This window comes from Coregonus lavaretus (assembly GCF_964263955.1).
Source record: "Coregonus lavaretus genome assembly, chromosome: 20".
NCBI classification, from domain to species: domain Eukaryota; kingdom Metazoa; phylum Chordata; class Actinopteri; order Salmoniformes; family Salmonidae; genus Coregonus; species Coregonus lavaretus.
The window spans coordinates 11711207-11735262 of record NC_140007.1 but is presented as its reverse complement, the minus strand read 5'-3'; the positions used below and the strand labels follow the sequence as shown (position 1 = coordinate 11735262).

At 42.4% G+C, this 24056-nt stretch overlaps 1 protein-coding gene across 1 annotated transcript; it reads left to right on the top strand.

Moving 5' to 3' along the window:
• Positions 1-1037: 1037 nt before the first annotated feature.
• On the top strand, positions 1038-12586 carry impdh2 (IMP (inosine 5'-monophosphate) dehydrogenase 2). Its single transcript, XM_084184161.1, has 14 exons — positions 1038-1472; positions 2930-2978; positions 3302-3403; positions 4007-4081; positions 4546-4752; positions 4907-4994; positions 5125-5324; positions 5802-5892; positions 6011-6106; positions 10229-10372; positions 10662-10806; positions 11621-11764; positions 11875-11958; positions 12255-12586. Exons 1-14 carry the CDS (start codon positions 1375-1377, stop codon positions 12274-12276), a joined length of 1545 nt encoding a protein of 514 aa, XP_084040287.1. The 5' UTR covers positions 1038-1374; the 3' UTR covers positions 12277-12586.
• Positions 12587-24056: the final 11470 nt, after the last annotated feature.

The window sequence follows — 24056 nt, the reverse complement described above, 5'->3', positions numbered from 1 at the left end:
ACCACAGACCACTTCTCAGTTCCTATGCTTCCTGGCTGATGTTTTGGTCACTTTTGAATGCTGGCGGTGCTTTCACTCTAGTGGTAGCGTGAGACGGAGTCTACAACCCACACAAGTGGCTCAGGTAGTGCAGCTCATCCAGGATGGCACATCAATGCGAGCTGTGGCAAGAAGGTTTGCTGTGTCTGTCAGCGTAGTGTCCAGAGCATGGAGGCGCTACCAGGAGACAGGCCAGTACATCAGGAGACGTGGAGGAGGCCGTAGGAGGGCAACAACCCAGCAGCAGGACTGCTACCTCCGCCTTTGTGCAAGGAGGAGCAGGAGGAGCACTGCCAGAGCCCTGCAAAATGACCTCGAGCAGGCCACAAATGTGCATGTGTCTGCTCAAACGGTCAGAAACAGACTCCATGAGGGTGGTGTGAGGGCCCGACGTCCACAGGTGCGGATTATATATATTTTTTCACTAAATTAAATATTGGTTTTATTAAACCTACAGAACATGTTTGGTAAAATCTTGATCTATCTTTCTGTCTTTCCTATCCACCCCCATTGACAATCATAATTTTCCATCAATATGCAAATAGCCTTTGCCTCACTCTGTACAGTAGTGCTAGTCAGGGCCTTATTACTGACGGGCATGCGGGTCCCGGGGCCCTGGCCTCCAGGGGGCCCACTACTCAATTATTATTCCGGACCCGACCAAAACTTACTTGGGGGCCTAAAAGGCTAGAGCTGACCCTGCTCAAATATGAACAAAGCATGAGCCATGGCAAAATGTGTAGAATAGCAGGAAATTTGCTTTAAAACTGCAAGCTGCATGCAGCTCTCAAGAACTTAATTCGCTCACGAAAATAAATGCAAATTGTAGGGGGTCCTCGCCCAGGGGCTCAATATTTTGGGGTCCTTGCCATTAACAAGTTTGAAAACCCCTGGACCGGAGTGCAGAATCTAGAACACCTCCATAGTTTCCATTCCACTCCAGCGCGGTAGGTGGCGGTAGGGCACCTAATATTAGTATCACACCGCCATAAAACCCCGAAGAAGAAGGTTGTCAGACGAAAACGTGTGCGACCAAAGGAATCTACAGACAGGACAGGAGCATGATAACGTTGAAGGCCGAAGAATAGAGGGCATTTCAGTTAATGTTTTACTGTCGTGAATGTATTACATGTAATTTGTATAGCCAAGAGCGGGTCTTCTTGACAAGGGACAGCGCACGGTCGCACCACGCCACAGCTGACTGATACATCGCCGATCGTAACTAACGTTAGGAGTGAAGCGAAGAAACGAAGAAAGTTCTCGGTCTCTTGGGCCGTTGTCGGTTTAGCACCAAAGTGACTGATAAAACACTAACATAGATACATAGATTGTATAATGGCGGACTACCTGATCAGTGGACAGACTAGTTACGTGCCCGATGATGGACTCAGCGGGCAGCAACTCTTCAACTACGGGGACGGCCTTACCTACAAGTAATTATTGGCATTTGACAGTCACATGGCTGCTTGTTGAAATCCATCACAATTCGCTTGCGTTCTTGAGTTAACTTGAATAACCTTTGTAGCTAGCTAGCTAGTAACCAGAGCCATATATTTAGTCTTTGACACATTAGCTATACTATTATTTGTGCATGCATGGGATTTGGGTGCTTTGGGTCATTGCAGTACATGCAATTATTTCTACATGGCAATGGGTCTACCGACTTAGGTTTCCCGGGTCAACTCATTCTTTCAAGTGACAGCGAGTTAGGTAACAATTTTACTTTGGGGACTGACTCAAATCTACCAAAATAATATCTGAAAGAAGTAGATGGGTATTTGGTAAGGTTCTGTATAGGCCTGGCTATATTCAGCTATGCAAGCCTGTGATTTGAACTTTCCTCTAGAGGGTGTCTGGGACATATTTCTCAAAATTGTATTCATCAATAATAAACCTACTTTCAGTGTCTGTTATGAAACATATACACAAGACAATAACTCATTTTTGCAGTCGGTAGCTTAGTTTTCCAGCAGTTGAATTAGGAATACCAAGCATGACTTGCCTTGTGTGACAATGTAGCTAACTAATTATGACACCCTGGAGGCATAATTACATTTTACATTTGAGTAATTTCATCATGTCAAGATATTCTAGAGTATGGTTGTATTGGCATGAACAATAAGCACTTGTTAGGCAGAAGTATAGTCTATTTGCCACAGTGCCTCATCCAATGATGGTTTATACACATCATTGGCCTCATCACTTGTCTACTCTTTAGTGAAGTTACCATCACATCTCATTCTGCGCATTCCATGCTTAATATAGGCCAAGTATTCTCCTCCTAGAAACATGGGCCTTCATAGTACTCGTATACACCTTCATAGTACTCGTATGCACGTGCAACAGCATATTTCAAAATCTCAACTAGTTAGTACCAGACAGACAGTGTGCTTGGAAACTTATCATTATAATAATAAATGCCATTTAGCAGATGTTTTTATCCAAAGCGATTTAGTCATGCTTGCATCACTTCTCAGGACCTTTAGGAATGTGTTGGTCATCAGCACTAACCTGTGACAACACAGGACCCTGCTCATCGCATGCACACTCCACTCCGATATCAGTTAGTCCCACGTCGAGTTCCGGATATCGCAATTTGCTCAGATTATCGAACACTGAACTTTTGCATTCCCACTCAAGTGTTGTCGAAAGATATCGTAGAATTTGGTACAGCCACTGTCAATGAAAAAAATTTGATAGAATATGACTATTGTCCATCTGAAGAAGGAACTTCACATTTGGCTGCCCCTCGTGTAATTTCGTAAACACCTTACTGTACATACTGACACGTGTGGAATTGCAAATGTGTATGAATATCATTGATAGATTGTATGCAGCATGTGAAGCCTGTCCCTGCTCTCCTCTCTCTCTTTCTTTCTCTCTCTCTCAGTGACTTCCTGATTCTCCCAGGATACATTGACTTCACATCGGAACAGGTGGTGAGTGGAACCCTTATTCTTCAAGACAATAGGGCTTCTGACCCTCCGAGACCGGTGTCCTATTCATTAGTGCACACCATAGCAAAACATTTAGCAATGGAAACCAAAAATGTGTGTTTCTTATCAGATAAGTTCAGGTAGTCCCTCCCTTTTCAGTCCATTTTCTTCCATTTGTTGCCTAGTGAATTCGACCCAAATATTCAATTTAAGATTACAAGAAAGACCTTCCCATTGTAATCTTGATTGGCAACAGAGCGCTGTGAAAGGTTTGTTACTACAATAAGTGTTTGTTACAAGTAGTAACTGGTTTGTGTCTTCTGCAGGATTTGACTTCAGCCCTGACAAAGCAGATCACCATGAAAACACCTTTTGTATCCTCCCCCATGGACACAGTCACCGAGTCAGCGCTGGCCATTGCCATGGCAGTAAGTCTGGTGTAAACACACACACGTTAGCATGGCGACATAATGGAACGTTTTTAAAGTAGACTCAGCAAAACACAAAGTAAACAGCCGTGTTAGGCCAACTTTCATAAAAACTAAGCTCGATAAACGTGACGACAATCTTCTTCACAGCTGTTGGCACAGCTACCAAGGAAGCAACAAGTAATAAAAAACGTTTTTTGCTGTCAAAGACCGATCACATGATCACATGGTGACATGAGACCACAAGCAACAAACCCGCCACCCTATAAAACCCCTGATAGCAGAAACATCCTCAGCTGTTGGAAAACAACCAGTACTTTCTCCCAGGGTATGTTGAAGTGACTACAACAGCTGCAAATATGTGTCACTTAAAATAGTAACCTAAGATGGTTGTTTTGTAAAGCCCCCCCAGAGGCAAACGTTGCAGTGGAAACATCAGTCTTCACTGCAAAACAAATGCCAAGAATTCCCTTAAAGCTTGAAACTAGTTGTTCTGCATAAGTCCTTACAGGCAACTTCAGCTAGAGATCATGTCTGAGGACACGCATTCTCACTCACACACACAAACTGGCAAGTAAACATGTTCTTCTGATCATCTTTCAGCTCACAGGAGGAATAGGCTTCATCCACCACAACTGCACTCCAGAGTTCCAGGCCAACGAGGTCCGCAAGGTCAAGGTAATGACCCCTACTACAATTCTCTCTTTTTCACTCTTCATCTCCCTTTATATTTATGTTCTTTGTTACATGTGTATTTCTGTATGTGTGTCTCTGCTACTCATGTTATTGTCTGCTCTCTTTTGGTCTGGTCCTCCTGCCAACCTAGTTGCTACTGTTTCACTGTAGTGTTCCCGCTAGAAGAGGAAGCAATCGTTTTCTCTCTTCTCCAGTTTCATTTTTCATCTATCGCTCATGCGCTCTGGTGTGCTTTTTAAATACCCTGTAGATTTGCAGAGCCTAATAGATACCCTTACCCTCTCTTTCTCTCCCCTACCTGTTCCCCTCTCTCCCACGTCCCTCTTTCCCCTCCCCCATTTCTATTCTTTCCCCTCCACTTTCTGCCCTCCGCTCCCACATCCCTCAATCCCTGCTCCCTCTTTTCCCCCTCTTCTCCTTCCTTTCCTCCCCCCTCTCTCTCCCAGCGGTATGAGCAGGGTTTCATCACAGACCCAGTAGTGATGAGTCCTACAGACTGCGTGGCAGACGTGTTCCAGGCTAAGGCACGCCACGGCTTCTGCGGCATCCCCATAACAGACAGCGGCCACATGGGGGGGCGCCTCGTTGGCATCATCTCCTCGCGGGACATTGACTTCCTGAAGGAGGAGGAGCACACCCTGCCACTCAGTGAGGTAGGTGTGGCTTAATGCATATCACTGTGTTGATCCAGTTAGTATTTTTAAATCGGTGTAAATGTATTTAGTTGACTTCCCTGCCATTCTCTAACTCGCGTCCGAAGGTAAATGCTAATCTTCTTTTGTTCTCTCCTTTCCTTCACCACTACAGGTGATGACTAAGCTTGAGGACCTTGTCATAGCTCCAGCTGGAGTGACACTGAAAGAGGCCAATGAGATCCTGCAGAGGAGTAAGAAAGGTGAGGAGGCGGGATCTGGGGAAAAGGGGAGAAGGTTCACCATAAAAAGTGAACGAGACTGTCATATAGCCTACACCAACATGCCTCGTGTGTTCGAGGGCCCCATTCTAAACACCATGTCTCTGTGTAGGGAAGCTGCCCATAGTGAACAAGGAGGGCTGCCTGGTGTCCATCATCGCCAGGACGGATCTGAAGAAGAACAGGGACTTCCCCCTGGCCTCTAAAGACTCACGCAAACAGCTGCTGTGTGGGGCAGCCATCGGCACGCACAACGACGACAAGTACAGGCTGGACCTGCTGGTGCAGAGCGGCGTAGACGTGGTCGTACTGGTGGGTTACTGGTTCTCCTACCCAATCTACTTGTTATTCTCTTCATGGATACTTTCTCCATCTTTTTCTTCTTTGAACTGTTCTTTAAAGGTGCAATCTGCAGTTCTAACAATAACAAAGCGGCATACCCTGCCACTATTGTGGTAAAAAGCTGAGGGATGGGGCTGGAGAAATGTAACCTTTCTCAAGACGGAGCTATGGATACAAGGACTGACCGTACATGATATCTAATTTATAGTTTTAACCATGTTTTGTGGCTATACAGTGTTTGTTTACAATTACAATGTTTACAAACAAAGGAGTACGATCATTAAGTATGACCAATGATGTGTATGGGGTATGGCAGTTGAACTAAAGCTATTGAGGCATCTATAAGTTATTTTATTCAATAATCGGTGTGTATATATAATTAGTTACGTCTAAAAATAGATGTAGCAATCACAGATTGCCCCTTTAATGTTGCTTTCATTTGTTCAGGACTCCTCTCAAGGGAACTCGATCTTCCAAATCAACATGATTAAGTACATCAAAGAGAAATACCCACAGCTTCAGGTCATTGGAGGCAATGGTAAGTGGTGTACACACACACACACACAGAAAGAGAGAAATGCTCCATTCTCAGAACTGCCTCATTTCATGATTGCACTATGCAACACCCTGTGACATTGTTGATCTGTCTGTCTCAGTGGTAACTGCAGCCCAGGCCAAGAACCTGATCGACGCTGGGGTGGACGGCCTGCGAGTGGGCATGGGCAGTGGTTCCATCTGCATCACACAGGAAGGTGAGTCCCACCAATGGAAGACTGCCTAGCTCCCCCTCACCCACAGCAGCTTTAACCCAATCGGGAGCCTCCAATCTGCCCACCTTTCCGCTAACGACTGAAATCGCCCTTTAGCCAAGTGTAGAATTCTGTACAAATGGTCCCATCCCATCCTGTAAAGAATGGTAAAGGGTTTTGCAGAATCAAATTGTGCTGCCATGCTACATTCTAATACAGGCAATTTAACTGAATAAGACCGCCTGCTGAATAACTGCAGTGTGCAACATCCTCAAACTTCAGCCAAACCACTTCAGATCAAAACTTTGAAAACCGACAAGGGGGTAGGTCCTTAGAAATCACGCGCAACTCCCCCATTAATTGTCAGTCGTACCCTCTATTTTCTGTTTCTCTTTCACCTCATCCTCACATTCCCCTCCCCTCTCTCTTAATCATGCTATTCTATCTCCGTCTTTCATGATCTGTTTGGGGTTTCTTCCTTATTTTCTATATACAGCGCATTCGGAAAGTATTCAGACCCGTTTACTTTTTCCACATTTTGTTACGTTACAGCCTTATTCTAAAATTGATTTTTTTACAACTGAAATATCACGTTTACATATGTTTTCAGACCCTTTACTCAGTACTTTGTTGAAGCACCTTTTGCAGTGATTGCAGCCTTGAGTCTTCTTGGATATGACGCTTCAAGCTTGGCACACCTGTACTTGGGAGGTTCTCCCATTGTTCTCTGCCGATCCTCACTAGCTCTGTCAGGTTGGATGGGAGTGTTGCTACACAGCTATTTTCAGGTCTCTCCAGAGATGATCGATCGGGTTCAAGTCCAGGCTCTGGCTGGGCCACTCAAGGACATTCAGAGACTTGTCCCAAAGCCACTCCTGCTTTGTCTTGGCTGTGTGCTTAGGGTCGTTGTCCTGTTGGAAGGTGAACCTTCACCCCAGTCTGAGGTTCTGAGCACTCTGGAGCAGGTTTTCATCAAGGATCTCTCTGTACTTTGCTCTGTTAATCTTTCCCTCGACCCCGACTAGTCTCCCAGTCCCTGCCGTTGAAAAACATCCCCACAGCATGATGCTGCCACCACCGCGCTTCACCGTAGGGATGGTGCCAGGTTTGCTCCAGACGTGACGCTTGGCATTCAGGCAAAATAGTTCAATCTTGTTTCTCATGGTCTGAGAGTCTTTAGATGCCTTTTGGCAAACTCCAAGCGGGCTGTCATGTGCCTTTTACTGAGGAGTGGCTTCCGTCTGGCCACTTTACCATAAAGGCCTGATTGGTTGAGTGCTGCAGAGATGGTTGTCCTTCTGGAAGGTTCTCCCATCTCCACAGAGGAACTCTGGAGCTCTGTCAGAGTTACCATTGGGTTCTTGGTCACCTCCCTGACCAAGGCCCTTCTCCCCCGATTGCTCAGTTTGGCTGCGTGGCCAGCTCTAGGAAGAGTCTTGGTGGTTCCAAACTTCTTCCATTTAAGAATGATGGAGGCCACTCTGTTCTTGGGGGCCTTCAATGCTGCAGACATTTTTTGGTACCCTTCTCCAGATCTGTGCCTCGACACAATCCTGTCTCGGAGCTCTACGGACAATTCCTTCGACCTCATGGCTTGGTTTTTGCTCTGACATGCACTGTCAACTGTGGGACCTTATATAAACAGGTGACTGCCTTTCCAAATGATGTCCAATCAATTGAATTTACCACGGGTGGACTCCAAGTTGTAGAAACATCTCAAGGATGGTCAATGGAAACAGGATGCCCCTGAGCTCAATTTAGAGTATCATAGCAAAGGGTCTGAATACTGATGTAAATCAGGTGTTTCAGTTTTTATTTTTAATACATTTGCAAAAAAATCTAAATACCTGTTTTTGCTTTTGTCATTATGGGGTATTGTGTGTAGATTGCTGAGGATTTGTATTTATTTAATCCATTTTAGAATAAGGCTGTAACGTAAAGAAATGTGGAAAGAGTCAAGGGGTCTGAATACTTTCCGAAAGCACTGTATCTCTTCCTTTTGTTTCTCCTTTCTCTTTGTACATCTCTCTTCCTCATCACCTCCAGTTCATGTTTTGTTGTGTGGACCTCTGCTCGTTTGGTTTCACACTGCCTGTACTGTCTGTCTCTCTAGCGCCTCTCAGTGTTGCTCCTGGTATAAATCTCCACAGCCCCAAAACCCCAACTACTGTTACAGGATACTGCAGTAAGTCCTTCCCACCGGGCCCCACTGGCCTGCGCAGGGCTCTTTCTCTCTAATTGGCTCCACTACCACACTGTGCCCGCCTACCCCCCTTCACAGCCTGTCTGCATTGGTTGGTTAACGGCTCTGCACCAGTAGAGGTAGTAGTCAAGCTGGCCTTGGGCGTTTGGGGTTTTGGATGCTTGTACTTTGGTCCTTGATTAATCTGTCACTGTGACATCACACCTCCCTTGTCTCGACATCCTCATCATTACAAATTTGTCACATGGTTCGTAAACAACAGGTGACAACAGTGAAATACTTACTTACGGCCGTTCCCATCAACGCAGAGAGAAAGAAAATAGAGAAATAATAGAAAAGTAAAACACGTAATAATAAATCAAAAATGAGTAACGATAACTTGGCTATATAAACGGGGTACCAGTACTGAGTCTGTGCAGGGGTATGAGGTAATTGAGGTAGATATGCACATATAACTAGGAATAAAGTGACAGATAATAAACAGTAGCAGCAGCGTATATTTGAGGAGTCAAAGTTACTGCAAAAAGGATCAATGTAGATGGTCCGGTTAACTATTTAACTAACTATTTAGCAGTCTTATGGCTTGGGGGTAGAATGGATGCATATGATGAAGTGTGTTTTAGTAGTGCGCTCGAGATGCGTCCCTAAATGCAGTGCACAAGCATGTGATGGACAGTCAGGTTTTCATATATGAGTGGGGAGGGAGCCCGTAGCTCCACATTATACTGGTTGTTGTAACACATTAAGGAATCTACTTATGTCATTGTTATCTAGCACCCCATTCACATGTAACAGTCATTGACTTAACATAAACCTGACCTGTAACTTATGATTTACTATGTGTTTGATCATAATAATATTATTGTACCTTTTGAGAAGGGGGAAAAAGATGCATGTCTTCAAAAGCTTTCTGGTAGTGCTGCTCTGCAATTTAATCCATTCCTGTTCAGTATTTATGGTAATTATTTACTAAATTTAATCCAGTCCCAGTTAGCTCATGGATATGCATACCAATCACAAAAAAAGGTGAGCACGAAGCTAACATAATATTCTCCACTTCCTCTTTTGATGTTTGCCTCAGACATTCTAATGAACTCGTTTTAGAGTAAGAGTTGATAAAAGAATCTCGGCAGAACTGCTGGCTGGTAACAGGATTAATTGAAACTGTCACGGAGGAAAAGAGGCCAATCGGCTGATTCTCATATTTAGTGTTGAGGGAAGAAAGCCTGCAAAAATAAGGCTTGTGCTTCCTGAATACAAAACGTATAAACTCTACTCCAACACTTTCTAAGACTTCCTCGGTTTGTTGTTTCTCTTTTTTCATTTTATGAATGTTATCTTCCCAAATTGACATCACATTTGTATAATGTAGCCTAATATTGTGTGAGTGGTTGGTCTACTACTTGTTGAATCATGTCTGTGAATGGGAAATCCTATCATACTAAATGTCTAAAGGTCTTTCCTGTCCCATCGTCTTGCTATGTAATCAGTTTCATAATGATTACATTTATCAGGTAAACACAATGTTAAAATCCCATTTTAATTATAAAATGATCCACTCAAGCAAGGCAAAACCATGTTTAATCTACAGCAAATCAACGAAAATATGAATTAATATTCAAATAATACTGATATGATGAATTCACTTGATAAACCAGGAAATTACAACCTAAAATGCATGCAAAGACAGACTGTCTGCTGTGTGAGAATGCCTAGTCTGTCTCTCTGATGGGGGGGCTACATGTGAATGCTTGGCTGGATATTCCCCACCATGACCTGTCAGCCTCAATTGAACCAAGTGACACAAAATAGGCCTCAAGCAGGCATGAACATTGCCACAAACCCCCTCCATTATTTTATTTATTTTTACAACTTTTGTGTGTTCTTTGTTCACGCCTGTCCTCCTTCCCCTGTTGTCTCAGTGTTGGCATGCGGGCGTCCCCAGGCCACCGCCGTGTACAAGGTGTCGGAGTACGCCCGTCGATTTGGAGTGCCAGTCATCGCCGACGGGGGCATCCAAACCGTGGGGCACATCGCCAAAGCCCTGGCACTTGGGGCATCTACAGGTGTCTCAGGCTCAAGTCAAATACCCATACACACACCAACTCTCATTAGTCAATAGTATATAGAAAGGAGAGAAACACGTAGCATTAGCCATTACGCGTAGCATTAGCCATTACGCGTAGCATTAGCCATTACGCGTAGCATTAGCCATTACGCGTAGCATTAGCCATTACACGTAGCACTTACAGGATCACATTTAGACACTGATATAGTAATGTACTAACACACACATCCCTCTCAAAGCATGAAAGGTACATTCTCTGATCTCTCCTCCCCGCTATGTCTCTCCAGTGATGATGGGCTCTCTCCTGGCTGCCACAAGCGAGGCTCCAGGTGAATACTTCTTCTCTGACGGCATTAGGCTGAAGAAATACCGAGGCATGGGCTCACTGGATGCCATGGACAAGAACCTGGGCTCCCAGACCAGATACTTCAGGTACTGAGTCATAGTTATACTAATACACTAGTAACACAGTAAAACAAATATGTATTATCCCCAGGATTGTATTCATTAGGCACCAAATGAAATAAAACCGACAAACTGAGGTACTACCTGAACTTGTCCAATAAGAAGCGCTTGTTGTTTCCCTTTGCAAAACGTTTTGCTATAGTCTCCCGAGTGGCGCAGTGGTCTAAGGCACTGCATCACAGTGCTAGCTGTGCCACTAGAGATCCTGGTTCGAATCCAGGAGACCCATGGGGCGGCGCACAATTGGCCCAGCGTCGTCCAGGGTAGGGGAGGGAATGGCCGGCAGGGATGTAGCTCAGTTGGTAGAGCATGGCGTTTGCAACGCCAGGGTTGTGGGTTCGATTCCCACGGGGGGCCAGTATATATATATATATATATATATATATATATATATATATATATTTTTTTTTTTAATAATGTATGCACTCACTAACTGTAAGTCGCTCTGGATAAGAGCGTCTGCTAAATGACTAAAATGTAAATGTAAAAATGTGTGCACTAATCAATTGGTCCTCTGTAGCTCAGCTGGTAGAGCACGGCGCTTGTAACGCCAAGGTAGTGGGTTCGATCCCCGGGACCACCCATACACAAAAAAAATGTATGCACGCATGACTGTAAGTCGCTTTGGATAAAAGCGTCTGCTAAATGGCATATTATATTATTATTATTATAATTAACACGACCCAGGGGCAACTAGCTTTGCAGCAGGCAGTCAACCAAAAGACAAAAAACATATAGCTGACCCATCCTCTCTTTACCCCTTTCCTCCCTCTTTCTGCAGTGAGTGTGACAAGATCAAGGTGGCTCAGGGTGTGTCGGGGGCGGTCCAGGACAAGGGCTCTATCCATAAGTTTATTCCCTACCTGCTGGCTGGGATCCAGCACTCCTGTCAAGACATCGGATCCAAGAGCCTCACCCAGCTCAGGTACACGCACGCGCACACACACATCTGAATGTTTGTCAAAGTACGCCTACTTTGATGCCGCCGCGTGTGTGAGCATCGGGGCTCCGTGTAACACTGTCTTCCCCATGCAGAGCCATGATGTATTCTGGGGATCTGAAGTTTGAGAAGAGGACGACATCGGCCCAGATGGAGGGAGGAGTCCACAGCCTGCACAGGTACTTATTGATGTGATCTAGCTAGGCTGTGTTGACTAGCCCACAGTGCTGTCACAGAAGCTAACATTACAATATATTCTTTGCTTGGTGAGGGGATTTTTTTAACATCTCAGTTTCACATACCACATGCAAGCTCCTAGATTTTAAAATGGTTCCCCTTTCCAAACGAATCTCACTTCAACATGTTTATAGGTCTGTCTGATCTCAGTATGATGCAACATGTTGGTAATTTGTTACCAGATCATTCATTTGTTAAACCTGTTTTTTTTTTGTTTTTTTTCTTTCTTCTCTTGCAGTTATGAGAAGCGCCTGTTCTAAGGAAGAGAACAACAGTAGTGGGCTGCAGACTTGAGTGTTCCTCAAGCATACGCACATGCAAGCACACACAACTACTTGACAACCCCCCTCACACACACACACACACACACACACACACACAAACGTCAATTATGTCTAAACAATCAGTCTTCCCTGTCTGTTGTTCCCTATCTATGCTGAGGGAGAGCAGAGCATGTCTGTCTATCCATCAGTATTGTGATGGATTGTTTTGGTGTTATCAGATGCCTTCCATGTCCTACTGACATGAATAAAGGAGAATAAGTCAAATAAAACATTTTTTCCCACTTAATTTTGTTATTGTTGTCATTGGAATGGTCATTTATTATGTGTAGAGATACAGACCTGGGTTGATATATACACTACCAGTCAAAAGTTTGGACACACCTACTCATTCAAGGGTTTTAATTTATTTTTTATATTTGAGATTCTTCAAATAGCCACCCTTTGCCTTTATGACAGCTTTGCACACTCTTGGCATTCTCTCAACCAGCTTCACCTGCAATGCTTTTCCAACAGTCTTGAAGGAGTTCCCACTTATGCTGACCACTTGTTGGCTGCTTTTCCTTCACTCTGCCGTCCGACTCATCCCAAACCATCTCAATTGGGATGAGGTCGGGGGATTGGGGAGGCCAGGTCATCTGATGCAGCACTCCATCGCTCTCCTTCTTGGTAAAATAGCCCTTACACAGCGTGGAGGTGTGTTGGTCATTGTCCTGTTGAAAACAAATGATTGTCCCACTAAGCCCAAACCAGATGGGATGGCGTATCGCTGCAGAATGCTGTCGTAGCCATGCTGGTTAAGTGTGCCTTGAATTTTAAATAAATCAGTGTCACCAGCAAAGCACCCCCACACCATAACACCTCCATGCTTTACGGTGGGAACTACACATGCAGAGATCATCCGTTCACCCACACCGCGTCTCACAAAGAGACAGCGGTTGGAACCAAAAATCTCCAATTTGGACTCTAGACCAAAGGACACATTTCCACTGGTCTAATGTCCATTGCTCGTGTTTCTTGGCCCAAGCAGGTCTCTTCTTATTGGTGTCCTTCAGTAGTGGTTTCTTTGCAACAATTTGACCATGAAGGCCTGATTCACACAGTCCCCTCTGAACAGTTGATGTTGAGATGTGTCTGTGACTTGAACTCTGTGAAGCATTTTTTTGGGGCTGCAATTTCTGAGGCTGGTAACTGTAATTAACTACTCCTCTGCAGCAGAGGTAACTTTGGGTCTCCATTCCTGTGGCGGTCCTCATGAGAGCCAGTTTCATCATAGCGCTTGATGGTTTTTGCGACTGTACTTGAGGAACCTTTCACATTTTCTGGATTGACTGACCTTCATGTCTTAAAGTAATGATGGACTGTTGTTTCTCTTTGCTTATTTGAGCTGTTCTTGCCATAATATGGACTTGGTCTTTTACTAAATAGGGCTATCTTCTGTATACCCCACCCCCCACCTTGTCACAACACAACTGATTGACACAAAATGTAAAAAAAATAGTACAAATAAATGAGTAGGTGTATCCAAACTTTTGACTGGTAGTGGATGCGTATTTGTAATTTAACATATTTTTTCTGTGTATTTTAGTATTTTCAAATAATGTGGCCGAAATGAAATACTTACATTTTGATAATGTTCTATAAATAGCCTACTATTTGAAACTATTTTCCAAATACATTATTTTAAATACTCCTAGGACCGAACAGACCTGGGTTCAAATGCATGAAGTATTTCAATATTTGTATTTAAAAATGCACTTCTGTGTATTTGAGTATTTTCAAATACATGCCAATACCTTCCAAGTGTATTTAAACATTCCAATATCAATTACATGTATTTTCAAAGAAAAACGTATCCAAATAATTACTTTGAAATGTCTTAGAAAGTAATTGAAATACCCTAAATAGTATTTGAACCCGGGTTTGATGGGAAATGCCATCTATGTTGTATTTCATGTTTTTTTTGTCATTTAGCAGACACTCTTATCCAGAGCAACTTACAGGAGCAATCACGGTTAAGTGCCTTGCTCAAGGGCACATCGACAGATTTTTCACCTAGTCGGCTTGGGGATTAGAACCAGCAACCTTTCGGTTACTAGCACTACACTCTTAACTAACTAAGCTACCTGCCGCCATGGAGTGTTAAGGTGAGAGTTGGGGATGGAAAACCTCTTAATTGAATGAAAGAAATATTACCTTGAGACCATTTTAAAGGCATACAGATACAATCTAATATGTAGTGTAAATAGTGTTATTCCATTCTGTGATTTAGGGTTTATAACCTACCTGTCTGATAGACACACAGAACCATGATCCTTTTTTGGAGAGGACAATGAGGTCTCTGGGGGGGATCAGGTACACCTCCAAATCCACCGGACTTTCCAGGCCACGCACCAGTGGACTCACACCTGTCCCATACATGCACACCTGTCCCACCTGATCAGACAGACTGGTGTCTTCAATTAGCAACTCCATAAGGCTGAAGAAGGATTCATCCAACTTACTTTAACCTTGACTACTGCAACAGAGCTATTTGTATTGTATCTGTTGAAAAAGTAATATAGTTTATGTCAACTGTAGAAATCTATTGAAAGTGGCAGGAGGTAGTGGTACAGTACTAAAGCAATCAGAGATTGTAAGTGTTGTTGTGACAATGAAAGGGGGAGGGACGGCGCGAAGGAGGAGTTATGGTCAGTTGTTCTGCAGAAGTGAAAGTGAAATAGATTTGTTGTGTATTTAGGAGGAAGTGAAGACTCATAAATAGAGTAGTGCAGACAGGAGGGTGACAGCAGAGTGGGAGCAAGCTGATGGTGATCTGAGCTGAGCATATACGGTAACTTTCTTTTCAGAAATGGGACTTTGTTTCCATTCTTTGAATCGCCTGTTTTTGTCCTCATTCAACCCTTTCTCACTATTTATGTAGCTTACTTTCAAAATACCCCTCTCGGGTTCTTTTGTTTTGATTGATCCTTTTTCTGTTCCTTTCTGTTTGCGTTCTCTTCTTCTAATGATCAGATAGACTCTAGCTTTCCCGTCAAACCTGATGAGTAGGTGACTTCAATTAATGAGTGAAAGTGTGTTTGTGTGCCTCTGAGGATTCATTAATAGGCTTTCTGTCCTCTCTCTCTCTCTCTCTCTCTCTCTCTCTATATATATATATATATATATATATCACTCTCTCTTCCTCTATCTATCTCTCTCTCTCTCCAGATATAACTGTTTTTTCAAGACTTCAAGATATGAATGGAACAGGATAGACCAATGTATTTTCTCCACCCCAAGAAATTGTGAAATGGAAATGGGATCCTCAATAGTGATGTTGGCGGGTAGGGTGGTAACGGAACCCATAATGCAGCTGTGTCTATGAACAGCACCTGGATGTGGGCTCCGTCTCCATCCCATTTTGCAATATCCAACAGTCTGACTGTTTCTAGTGCTGTCAGAGGGAGAACAATACTTCCTGGTGTACTTGATTCAGTGAGTGTCTTTCCGTGTGGTGTGGTTTAAGTTGACACTTTAAGAACTAACAGGTGATGTTCTTCAATGACACGTTTTTTCCCGGATTGCCAAACACACTCTAAGCCACCGGGAATTTCGTGTCAGCAAAGAATGACACCAGCTTCTATCTAGGACCTGAGCAGCTTGGTGCTATTTATTTTTGCTGATGTTGTATGTACAGTGTATTGTGTAAAGTGATTTATCGTCAGAGAGTGTTCCTGTATTGTCGCCCTATTTTTGTGTTCTAAATTCTAAATGGATTTTATTCACAGTATCAACTTTTTATATTGTCTGGGAACACTGATAAATAAAATGTCCATGGATATGTTTGTGCTGTCAGTTTACATTACAGTTAGTTCTTACATACGTCAAATCAAATCTTATTGGTCACATGTGCCGAATATAACATGTGTAGACTTTACAGTGAAATGCTTACTTACGAGCCCATTCCCAAACAGTGCAGAGTTAAAAAGTAAGACAAATATTTCCCCCCCAAAAACAAGGAAATAGTAACACAAAACAAACAATAATGAGGCTATACACAAGGAGTACCAGTACTGAGACAATGTGCAGGGGTAGGAGGTAGTTGAGGTAATTGAGGTAATACAGTATGTACATGTAAGTAGGAATAGAAGTGACAAGGCAAACAGGATATATATTAAACAGAGTAGCAGCAGCGTATGTAAAGTGTGTCTATGTATGTGTGTGTGTGTGTGTGTGTGTTGGAGTGTGAGTCTAGTGAGTGTGCATAGAGCCAGTACAAGGGAGTCAGTGCAAAACAATTAAGATATATAATAAAAGGGGTCAATGTAAATTGTCCGGGTAGCCATTTGATCAACTGTTTAGCAGTCTTATGGCTTGGGGGTAGAAGCTGTTCAGGTGCCTTTTGGTCACAGACTTGGTGCATCGGCTGGAGTCTTTGACAATTTTTCGGGCCTCCCTCTTTCACCACCTGCTATAGAGGTTCTGAATGGCAGGGAGTTTGGCCCCAGTGATTTTGTATTTGTATTTATTAAGGATCCTCATTACCTGCTGCCAAGGCAGAAGCTACTCTTCCTGGGGTCCAGCAACATTAAGGCAGTTATATACAATTTAAAATATTACATGACATGACATTTCATTTCATAACACTTTACCCAATACATTTAGTGTGTTCCTTCAGGCCACTACTCCCACTATCACATATTTACAATACAACATCCATGTGTACGTGTGTGTAGAGTGCGTGTCTTATCATTTGTGTGTGTGTGTCTCTTCATAGTCCCTGCTGTTCCATAAATTGTATTTGTATCTGTTTTTTAAAACCTGATTCTAATGCTTGCATCAGTTACCTGATGTGGAAAGAGTTCCATGTAGTCATGGCTCTATGTCAGGGGTGTCAAACATACGGCCCGCGGGCCGGATCAGGCCCGCAAACGGGTTTAATCCGGCCCGCGAGATGATTTTGAATACAAAAAACAAAAACAAAAAAAAAGTTTTTATTTTTTATTAAAGTATAAAAATGCGCTGCAATTTTTCAATAAAATAAACTGCTGTTCCAATTGAGTCCACTGGATGGCGCAATAGCAATTGTGTTAAGCAAGCAAACTGTTTATACCGGGGCAGAGCAAGTAGGTCAAGCACGTGCAGCCAATGAGCTACTTTGTTTTGCCCGCGATATTTATTACGGCTTCTACTTTTAACATTATGTGCTTTGGCACCCTCATTGCCCCAATATGTCTCTGTCAAAAAAGAGAAAAGTGGACGCAGAGTGTTCCAAGAAAAATGGTCATCCTATTTAATCACGGAATTTAATGGGAAAGCTGTATGTTTGGTGTGTTCAGAGCATGTTGCAGTGCTGAAAGAATATAACCTTCGTCGCCACTATGTGAGTCTTCATGCCGACAAATATGACAACTTTCAAGGACAGCGGAGATGAGAGAAGGTGAATGAACTGTTGGCGGGTCTGAAGAAACAGCAGTCTGTGTTTACTCACAGCCGAGACATCAGTGACGCTGCAGTGAAAGCTAGCTACCTCATTGCTAATGAAATCGCAGTGGCTTCAAAACCATTTAGTGAGGGTGAATTTGTAAAAACATGCATGATGAAGGCAGCGGAGATTGTGTGCCCTGAAAAGCGGCAGGCTTTTGCAAATATCAGCCTGACAAGAAACACAGTTGCAGACAGGATTTCCGATCTTTCAGTGGATTTGGACAGCCAGTTGAAGCAAAAAGTAAAGTCATTTATTGCGTTTTCGGTTGCAATTGATGAAAGCACGGACATTACAGATGTTGCACAACTGCCCATTTTTTCATCCGCGGAGTTGATGACACATTGACCGTCACCGAGGAGTTTGTGGAGTTGGTGCCGATGACAGATACAACGACAGCAGCTGATATTTTTACCGCACTCGTCGGCGCGCTGGACAGGGTCGGAGTGGACTGGTCCCGCGCTGTCAGCCTGGCTACAGATGGTGCGCCCTCAATGATCGGGAAAAAAGCAGGCGTTGTGACAAAGTTCAGAGAGAAAGTGCAATCTGCAAATGGAGGACGTGATTTTTTGACTTTTCACTGTATTTTGCACCAGGAGGCTTTGTGTTGCAAGTCATTAAAGATGGATAACGTCATGAAGGTGGTCATCCAAACTGTTAATTTCATCCGATCCAGAAGCCTGAGTCACCGTCGGTTTGACAGCCTTCTCAGAGAGAAAGACCACATCTATGGCCTGCCATACCACACTGAGGTAAGATGGTTAAGCCGAGGTGCTGTGCTGAGGCGTTTCTTTGATTTACGAGAAGAAATTGAACAGTTCATGGAAGAAAAGGGCAAACCAGTGTTAGAATTTCATTCCGCAGAATGGATGCCGGACCTTGCATTTATGGTGGATGTTACAGAGCACCTGAATAACTTGAACAAACAGCTGCAAGGGCGCAACAAAGTTGTCACGCAGTATTATGACAGCATACGTTCTTTCAAGTTGAAGCTGTCATTGTGGGAGACGCAACTTGCCGGTGGTGATGCAGCTCACTTCCCCTGTCTGAAAAATGTGTGCGCGACCCAACATGTGGCAGACATGAAGCGGTTCAAAGATAAAATAACTGGACTGTTACGGGAGTTTGAGCAACGCTTTCAGATTTATGTTTATATGTTTTTATGTTGATGTGCTATTGTTTTTAATTGATTTTATTTTATTTGTATATTTAACCTATTCTTGACTCTGTGGTTCTTGCACTTGTTTGGGGAACAGGATTTCATTATTTTTATCTACATTTCTGCCTGAGAAATGACACCCTGATATAGTTCTGTGATCTGTGAAACAGTTCTGTTAATCACTGAGGCATTGTGTGTTTGTGTGTTCTTTTTCTTTAGAATTTTCAAATAAACTTGACGTGTTTTATGATTAATAGTGATGTTGTGCTTGTACTATTTTGGACACACTGTCCTCAGGCTCCAGCTTTATGTTGTATGTTGATCGTATTAAAACAAAGAAAACAATCTGAAGTTGTTGTTTTTAAGTTATATATACCATGATTTTTCCGGTCCGGCCCACTTGGGAATAGATTTTCCTCCATGTGGCCCCTGAGCTAAAATGAGTTTGACACCCCTGCTCTATGTAGTACTGTGCGCCTCCCATAGTCTGTTCTTGACTTGGGGATTGTGAAGAGACCATTGGTGGCATGTCTTGTGGGGTATGCATGGGTGTCCGAGCTGTATGATAGTAGTTTAAACAGACACCTCGGTGCATTCAGTATGTCAACACTTCTAAAACAAGTAGTGATGAAGTCAATCTCTCCTTTGAGCCATGAGAGATTTACATGCATATTATTAATGTTAGCTTACCGTGTACATTTAGGGGCCCGCCGTGCCGCCCTGTTCTGAGCCAATTGTAATTTTCCGAGGTCCCTCTTCGTGGCACCTGACCACACGACTGAACAGTAGTCCAGGTGCGACAAAACTAGAGCCTGTAGGACCTGCCTTGTTGATAGTGTTGTTAAAAAGGCAGAGCAGCGCTTTTTGATGGACATACCTCTCCCCATCTTAGCTACTGTTGTATCAACATGTTTTGACCATGACAGTTTACAATGACAGGGTTACTCCAAGCAGTTAATCACCTCAACTTGCTCAATTTCCACATTAGTTATTACAATATTTAGTTGAGGTTTAGGGTTTAGTGAATGATTTGTCCTAAATACAATGCTTTTAGTTTTTGAAATATTTAGGACTACCTTATTCCTTGCCACCCATTCTGAAACTAACTGCAGCTCTTTGTTAAGTGTTGCAATGATTTCACTCGCTGTTGTAGCGTTGAGTCATCCGCATACATAGACACACTTGCCAGTGGCATGTCGTTAGTAAAGATTGAAAAAAGTAAGGGGCCTGTACTGCAAGCTTTCAGAAATTAAAACGTATTCAAACACCATTTTACCCGAATTAAAATTGTCTTTGATTTGTCTAGAAACAATATCTGATAATGGCTGTGATCGTACTATTCAGGAATTCAGACAGCCATGTCATTTCCATCACGTCATCAAACAGCCATTTTAGTTTAAAATGAAATATCATAAAATGTATTTATAACACATTTCTTATACATTTGTACATGAACTTGTACTGAATATTCTTTTAAGTGATTGTTAAGGTTTTCCTAATATTAATAATTCAACACAATGCCTGAAAATATAAACTTGCCTTGGTGACAGCTGAAATCATTTATTTATCATGAAAAATAAGATATTCCCACCCAACCTTTTTGTGAGATTATGATAACAATCATATGATTTCCCTATTTAAAACAAATAAATCATTGTAAATTATACATAATATACTCATTTACCTCAAAAATATGGGTTGTGATGGAAATGACAAGGTGTGGTGGAAATGACATCTATGTAAAAAAAAAAAAAAAAAACGTATTAAAACAATATTTTATTGCAAACATTTTGAACAACAACCATTGTTAAACATTTAATTAATATAAGACAAAGTAAAATAGCAAAACACTGGAACTAGCACCTTTTCAACACGAGAACAATGTTTTGTCATTGACTACACTTAGATGCAACAACTAGAACTTCTAGCGCCTATATATTGATGGAAGAGTTAATTGAGAGCTGCACATGTTTTATTTAATGTATTATTTAATGTCCTGCTTTGTATTTACTGTATAGTGAGTTTCCAGGGGTATCTAAGGCTTAGAACGAGAGCTATGTTCCTCCCAGACCAAGGCATCCAGCTCCATGTGCCTTTTGGTCACTGGATGGGGCTCAGGGACAAGTCCAAGCAAATGCTGTGGTCTGTACCCTATGATGTCATCTCTCATCGTCCAAAAAAAAGCGGTTGGGGCCAACGCGACTCATGGTTTTCACAAGAGCACCACTCTCTGCGTGAAAGTCTTGTACGATGCCAGGGTAAACGTCCTGATCATACTCCAGCACACACCACTTTCTGATCAATGCTTCACTCAGATCTTCAATGGGCTGGAAGGCGCTGTGAGATGTGTTGGATATTCCATCTTGGTCTGCCTCTGTTTTTTCAACCAGAGTCACAGTCTGTGGGCTGAAACAGCTGCAGTGATGTGGAAAGGAACAGAAGCAACTGAGTATCCTCCAAGTTATCTCTCCTGGACTGTCGGTAACAATCTGGAAACACAGGAAATTCTGAAAGTCAGATACATTCGAAATATGTAATGATAGCATAGTCTAGTAACACATAGTGTAGTGATAATATGTTTGTATAACAAATGTGAGATTTGACATAAAATAAACTATTACCTGGTGTATCTTCATTGTCCCATGGATTGTCTCCAGTTGATCCGGTAGGAGGGCCTCCATGCTCTCTATCTCCTCCTCTGAGATATAGAAGAGCTTGATAGCTGACTGATCTTTTGACAGTTCCTCAAATACAGTTCTTCCATTTGGGAGGTCCTGGCCCATTTCAAAGGGAAGGGTGGAGAGATATCAATTATTTTTAGACCTATACTGGGTTGTAGGCCCATCACTCACAAAGTATACAGCAGTAGCTGATGGGCAGAGCTCAAGGAAGTAGGCCAGTGTTTTTGAGAGATGGGCCCAGATAGCAGAAGGGTCATGCCGCATAGACAAGCTCAGTGAGCAGAGGGAAACTATCATTTGTGGTATATCCAACACAGATGTGGAAGGGTCACCTGCTTGTGAGAATCACGAAAGTGAACTGCCTGGATTTCACTGGTGTATTTACACAGGTAGTTCTCTGCAAAGTAAATATGCACAATGATCTCCTCTTTCCCCAGATTCTCTTTTAGTTCTCTCAGTTTTATGTATTGGTGTCGAATGTTGTACACGTGTTTCCTCAACTTCTCTTTCAATCCTTTGGAGAAGTCCCCCAGTAGAATCTGCAGTGTGCTACACCGTTTCCTTTACTGAACTTCACCATGTTTCCCTCTTTGTTTTTCTTCTCTCTCTCTTCAGCTTTGTTTTTCCACTCAAACCAACATGTCTGCTCACCAGCATCAAAGTCAGATGTTTTAAGCTCTTTTGCTTGGCAAAGGGGGCACTCTCTATACATGCACTCTTTCTTCAGGTTCTCACAGCACAAAGACTCAATAAGGTTCTCAATGTTGCTGCAGCGGATCACTTTGTGATACTGTAGTTTGTCCTCAATGAACTGGAGGTTGGCGTGGGTTTTGCAGAGGCATGTGTCCCTATCCTGGACTGTTGGCTTGACAACCCAAAAAGGGGGCATCTTTTGAAGAATTCATAGTAGGAAATTTGAATCTCTGAATATTCCCTCTTAAACGTCTGATAAAGGTTCTGAATTGTGCCATTCAAGAAGTGCATCTGCTTTTTCTTCTTGTTCCTCATTAGTGTGTCCTTTTTCCCTGTTGTTGCTCTCCTGTTGTGATCACGTTCATAGAATCTAGTGATTTTGTCTTCTGTGCTAATTCTCTTACACTGATTTTTCCTGAGTATTGAAGACTTGATGGCCTGCTTTCATTTGCCCTCATTGCTTTTGCTGAAAATCCAAATTCTCTGTTTGCGGCATTGACCAGGCCATACTTTCTCAGGATGTTGCCTCTGAGCATTTTTTAAGCCACTTGTTTGTCCTTGGCACTGCACATTTTTTAAATACTTTTGCTTTAACTCTGCAATGATGGCATTTTGAAAAAATATAATCCTTCTCAAGTTCTCCGGAGTTTCCTTCATTTGCTGTTGTGTCTTTGTCTTTGGGGAATTTTGTCTCACCAGTTTATTCCTCAGTCGATCATACCTTTTATTTGTATTTCTCAGCTTTCCGTAAAGCATTATCAAGTTTGACATTTGTCATGTAAATATCTCTGTATGCAGACAATGAGGAAGGGGTATTAGGGCATGCATCATGGGCAGGTATGTTATGGGCAGGTATGTTGGCCTCATGTTCTGGCTGCAAGTCATCTGGTGACTGAGGTGGTGTGTTGCCTGATAGGTAGGTCTCCATTGCAACTGTTCTCTTTGAAGTCTGTCTTCTATTCCGTTGGTTGCATTTCAATTGTCTTCTCTTGTTTCTTTGTTCTCGCTTTGTAAGCTCAGAGATAGATTTCACTTCTCCCTTCTCTTTTTTCTTCCAGTATCTCTCTCTGTCTTTTTTCAGATGTTCCTGGTATCGTATAGGATACATTTTTTTCTATATGTCTGTGACCTCTGTGCTGTTTTATGTGGTATCTTCTAAAAACAAACTTGTGCACACCTTGGAGCATGTTTTAGATTAAATGAATTTAAAACCTGATTAAATAAGCCTAAAGTTGTTTTTTTAAGTAAAAAAAAAGTTACAAGTAAACGTCACGTTCTGTCTTTTCCACCACAGTTAAGTTTGTCATGGAAATGACGGTGATGGAAATGACGCTTCTACAGTTTCTGGAGAAAAATGAAAGGCTGCTTAGCATGCTTTGGCTAGTATTACAGCTAGCATATAGTTTACACTAAATATATAAAATATACAATTTTGTTCTAAATTCTACCACAAATTAAATAAATTATAGCCTGTATGGAAATGAATCACAATAAAAATATTCTCTACACAAGCTCTATTTACCTAGATTTTTCTTCAACTTCCGGACATCACATCTGGAACAACTGTCCGCTGCAGCCATGTGTTTCCATAGTAACTAAATTAACATTCTCTTGGAAAAACTTTATTAATGAGGAATTTTTCCTCAGTGGTGGATATGACACCACTACCAAAGGACAGGTATATTTTGTGTAAAAAACAACAATATAAAGGGCATACTCACAATAAATATTGATATAGATTTTATTTCATTTACTCTTT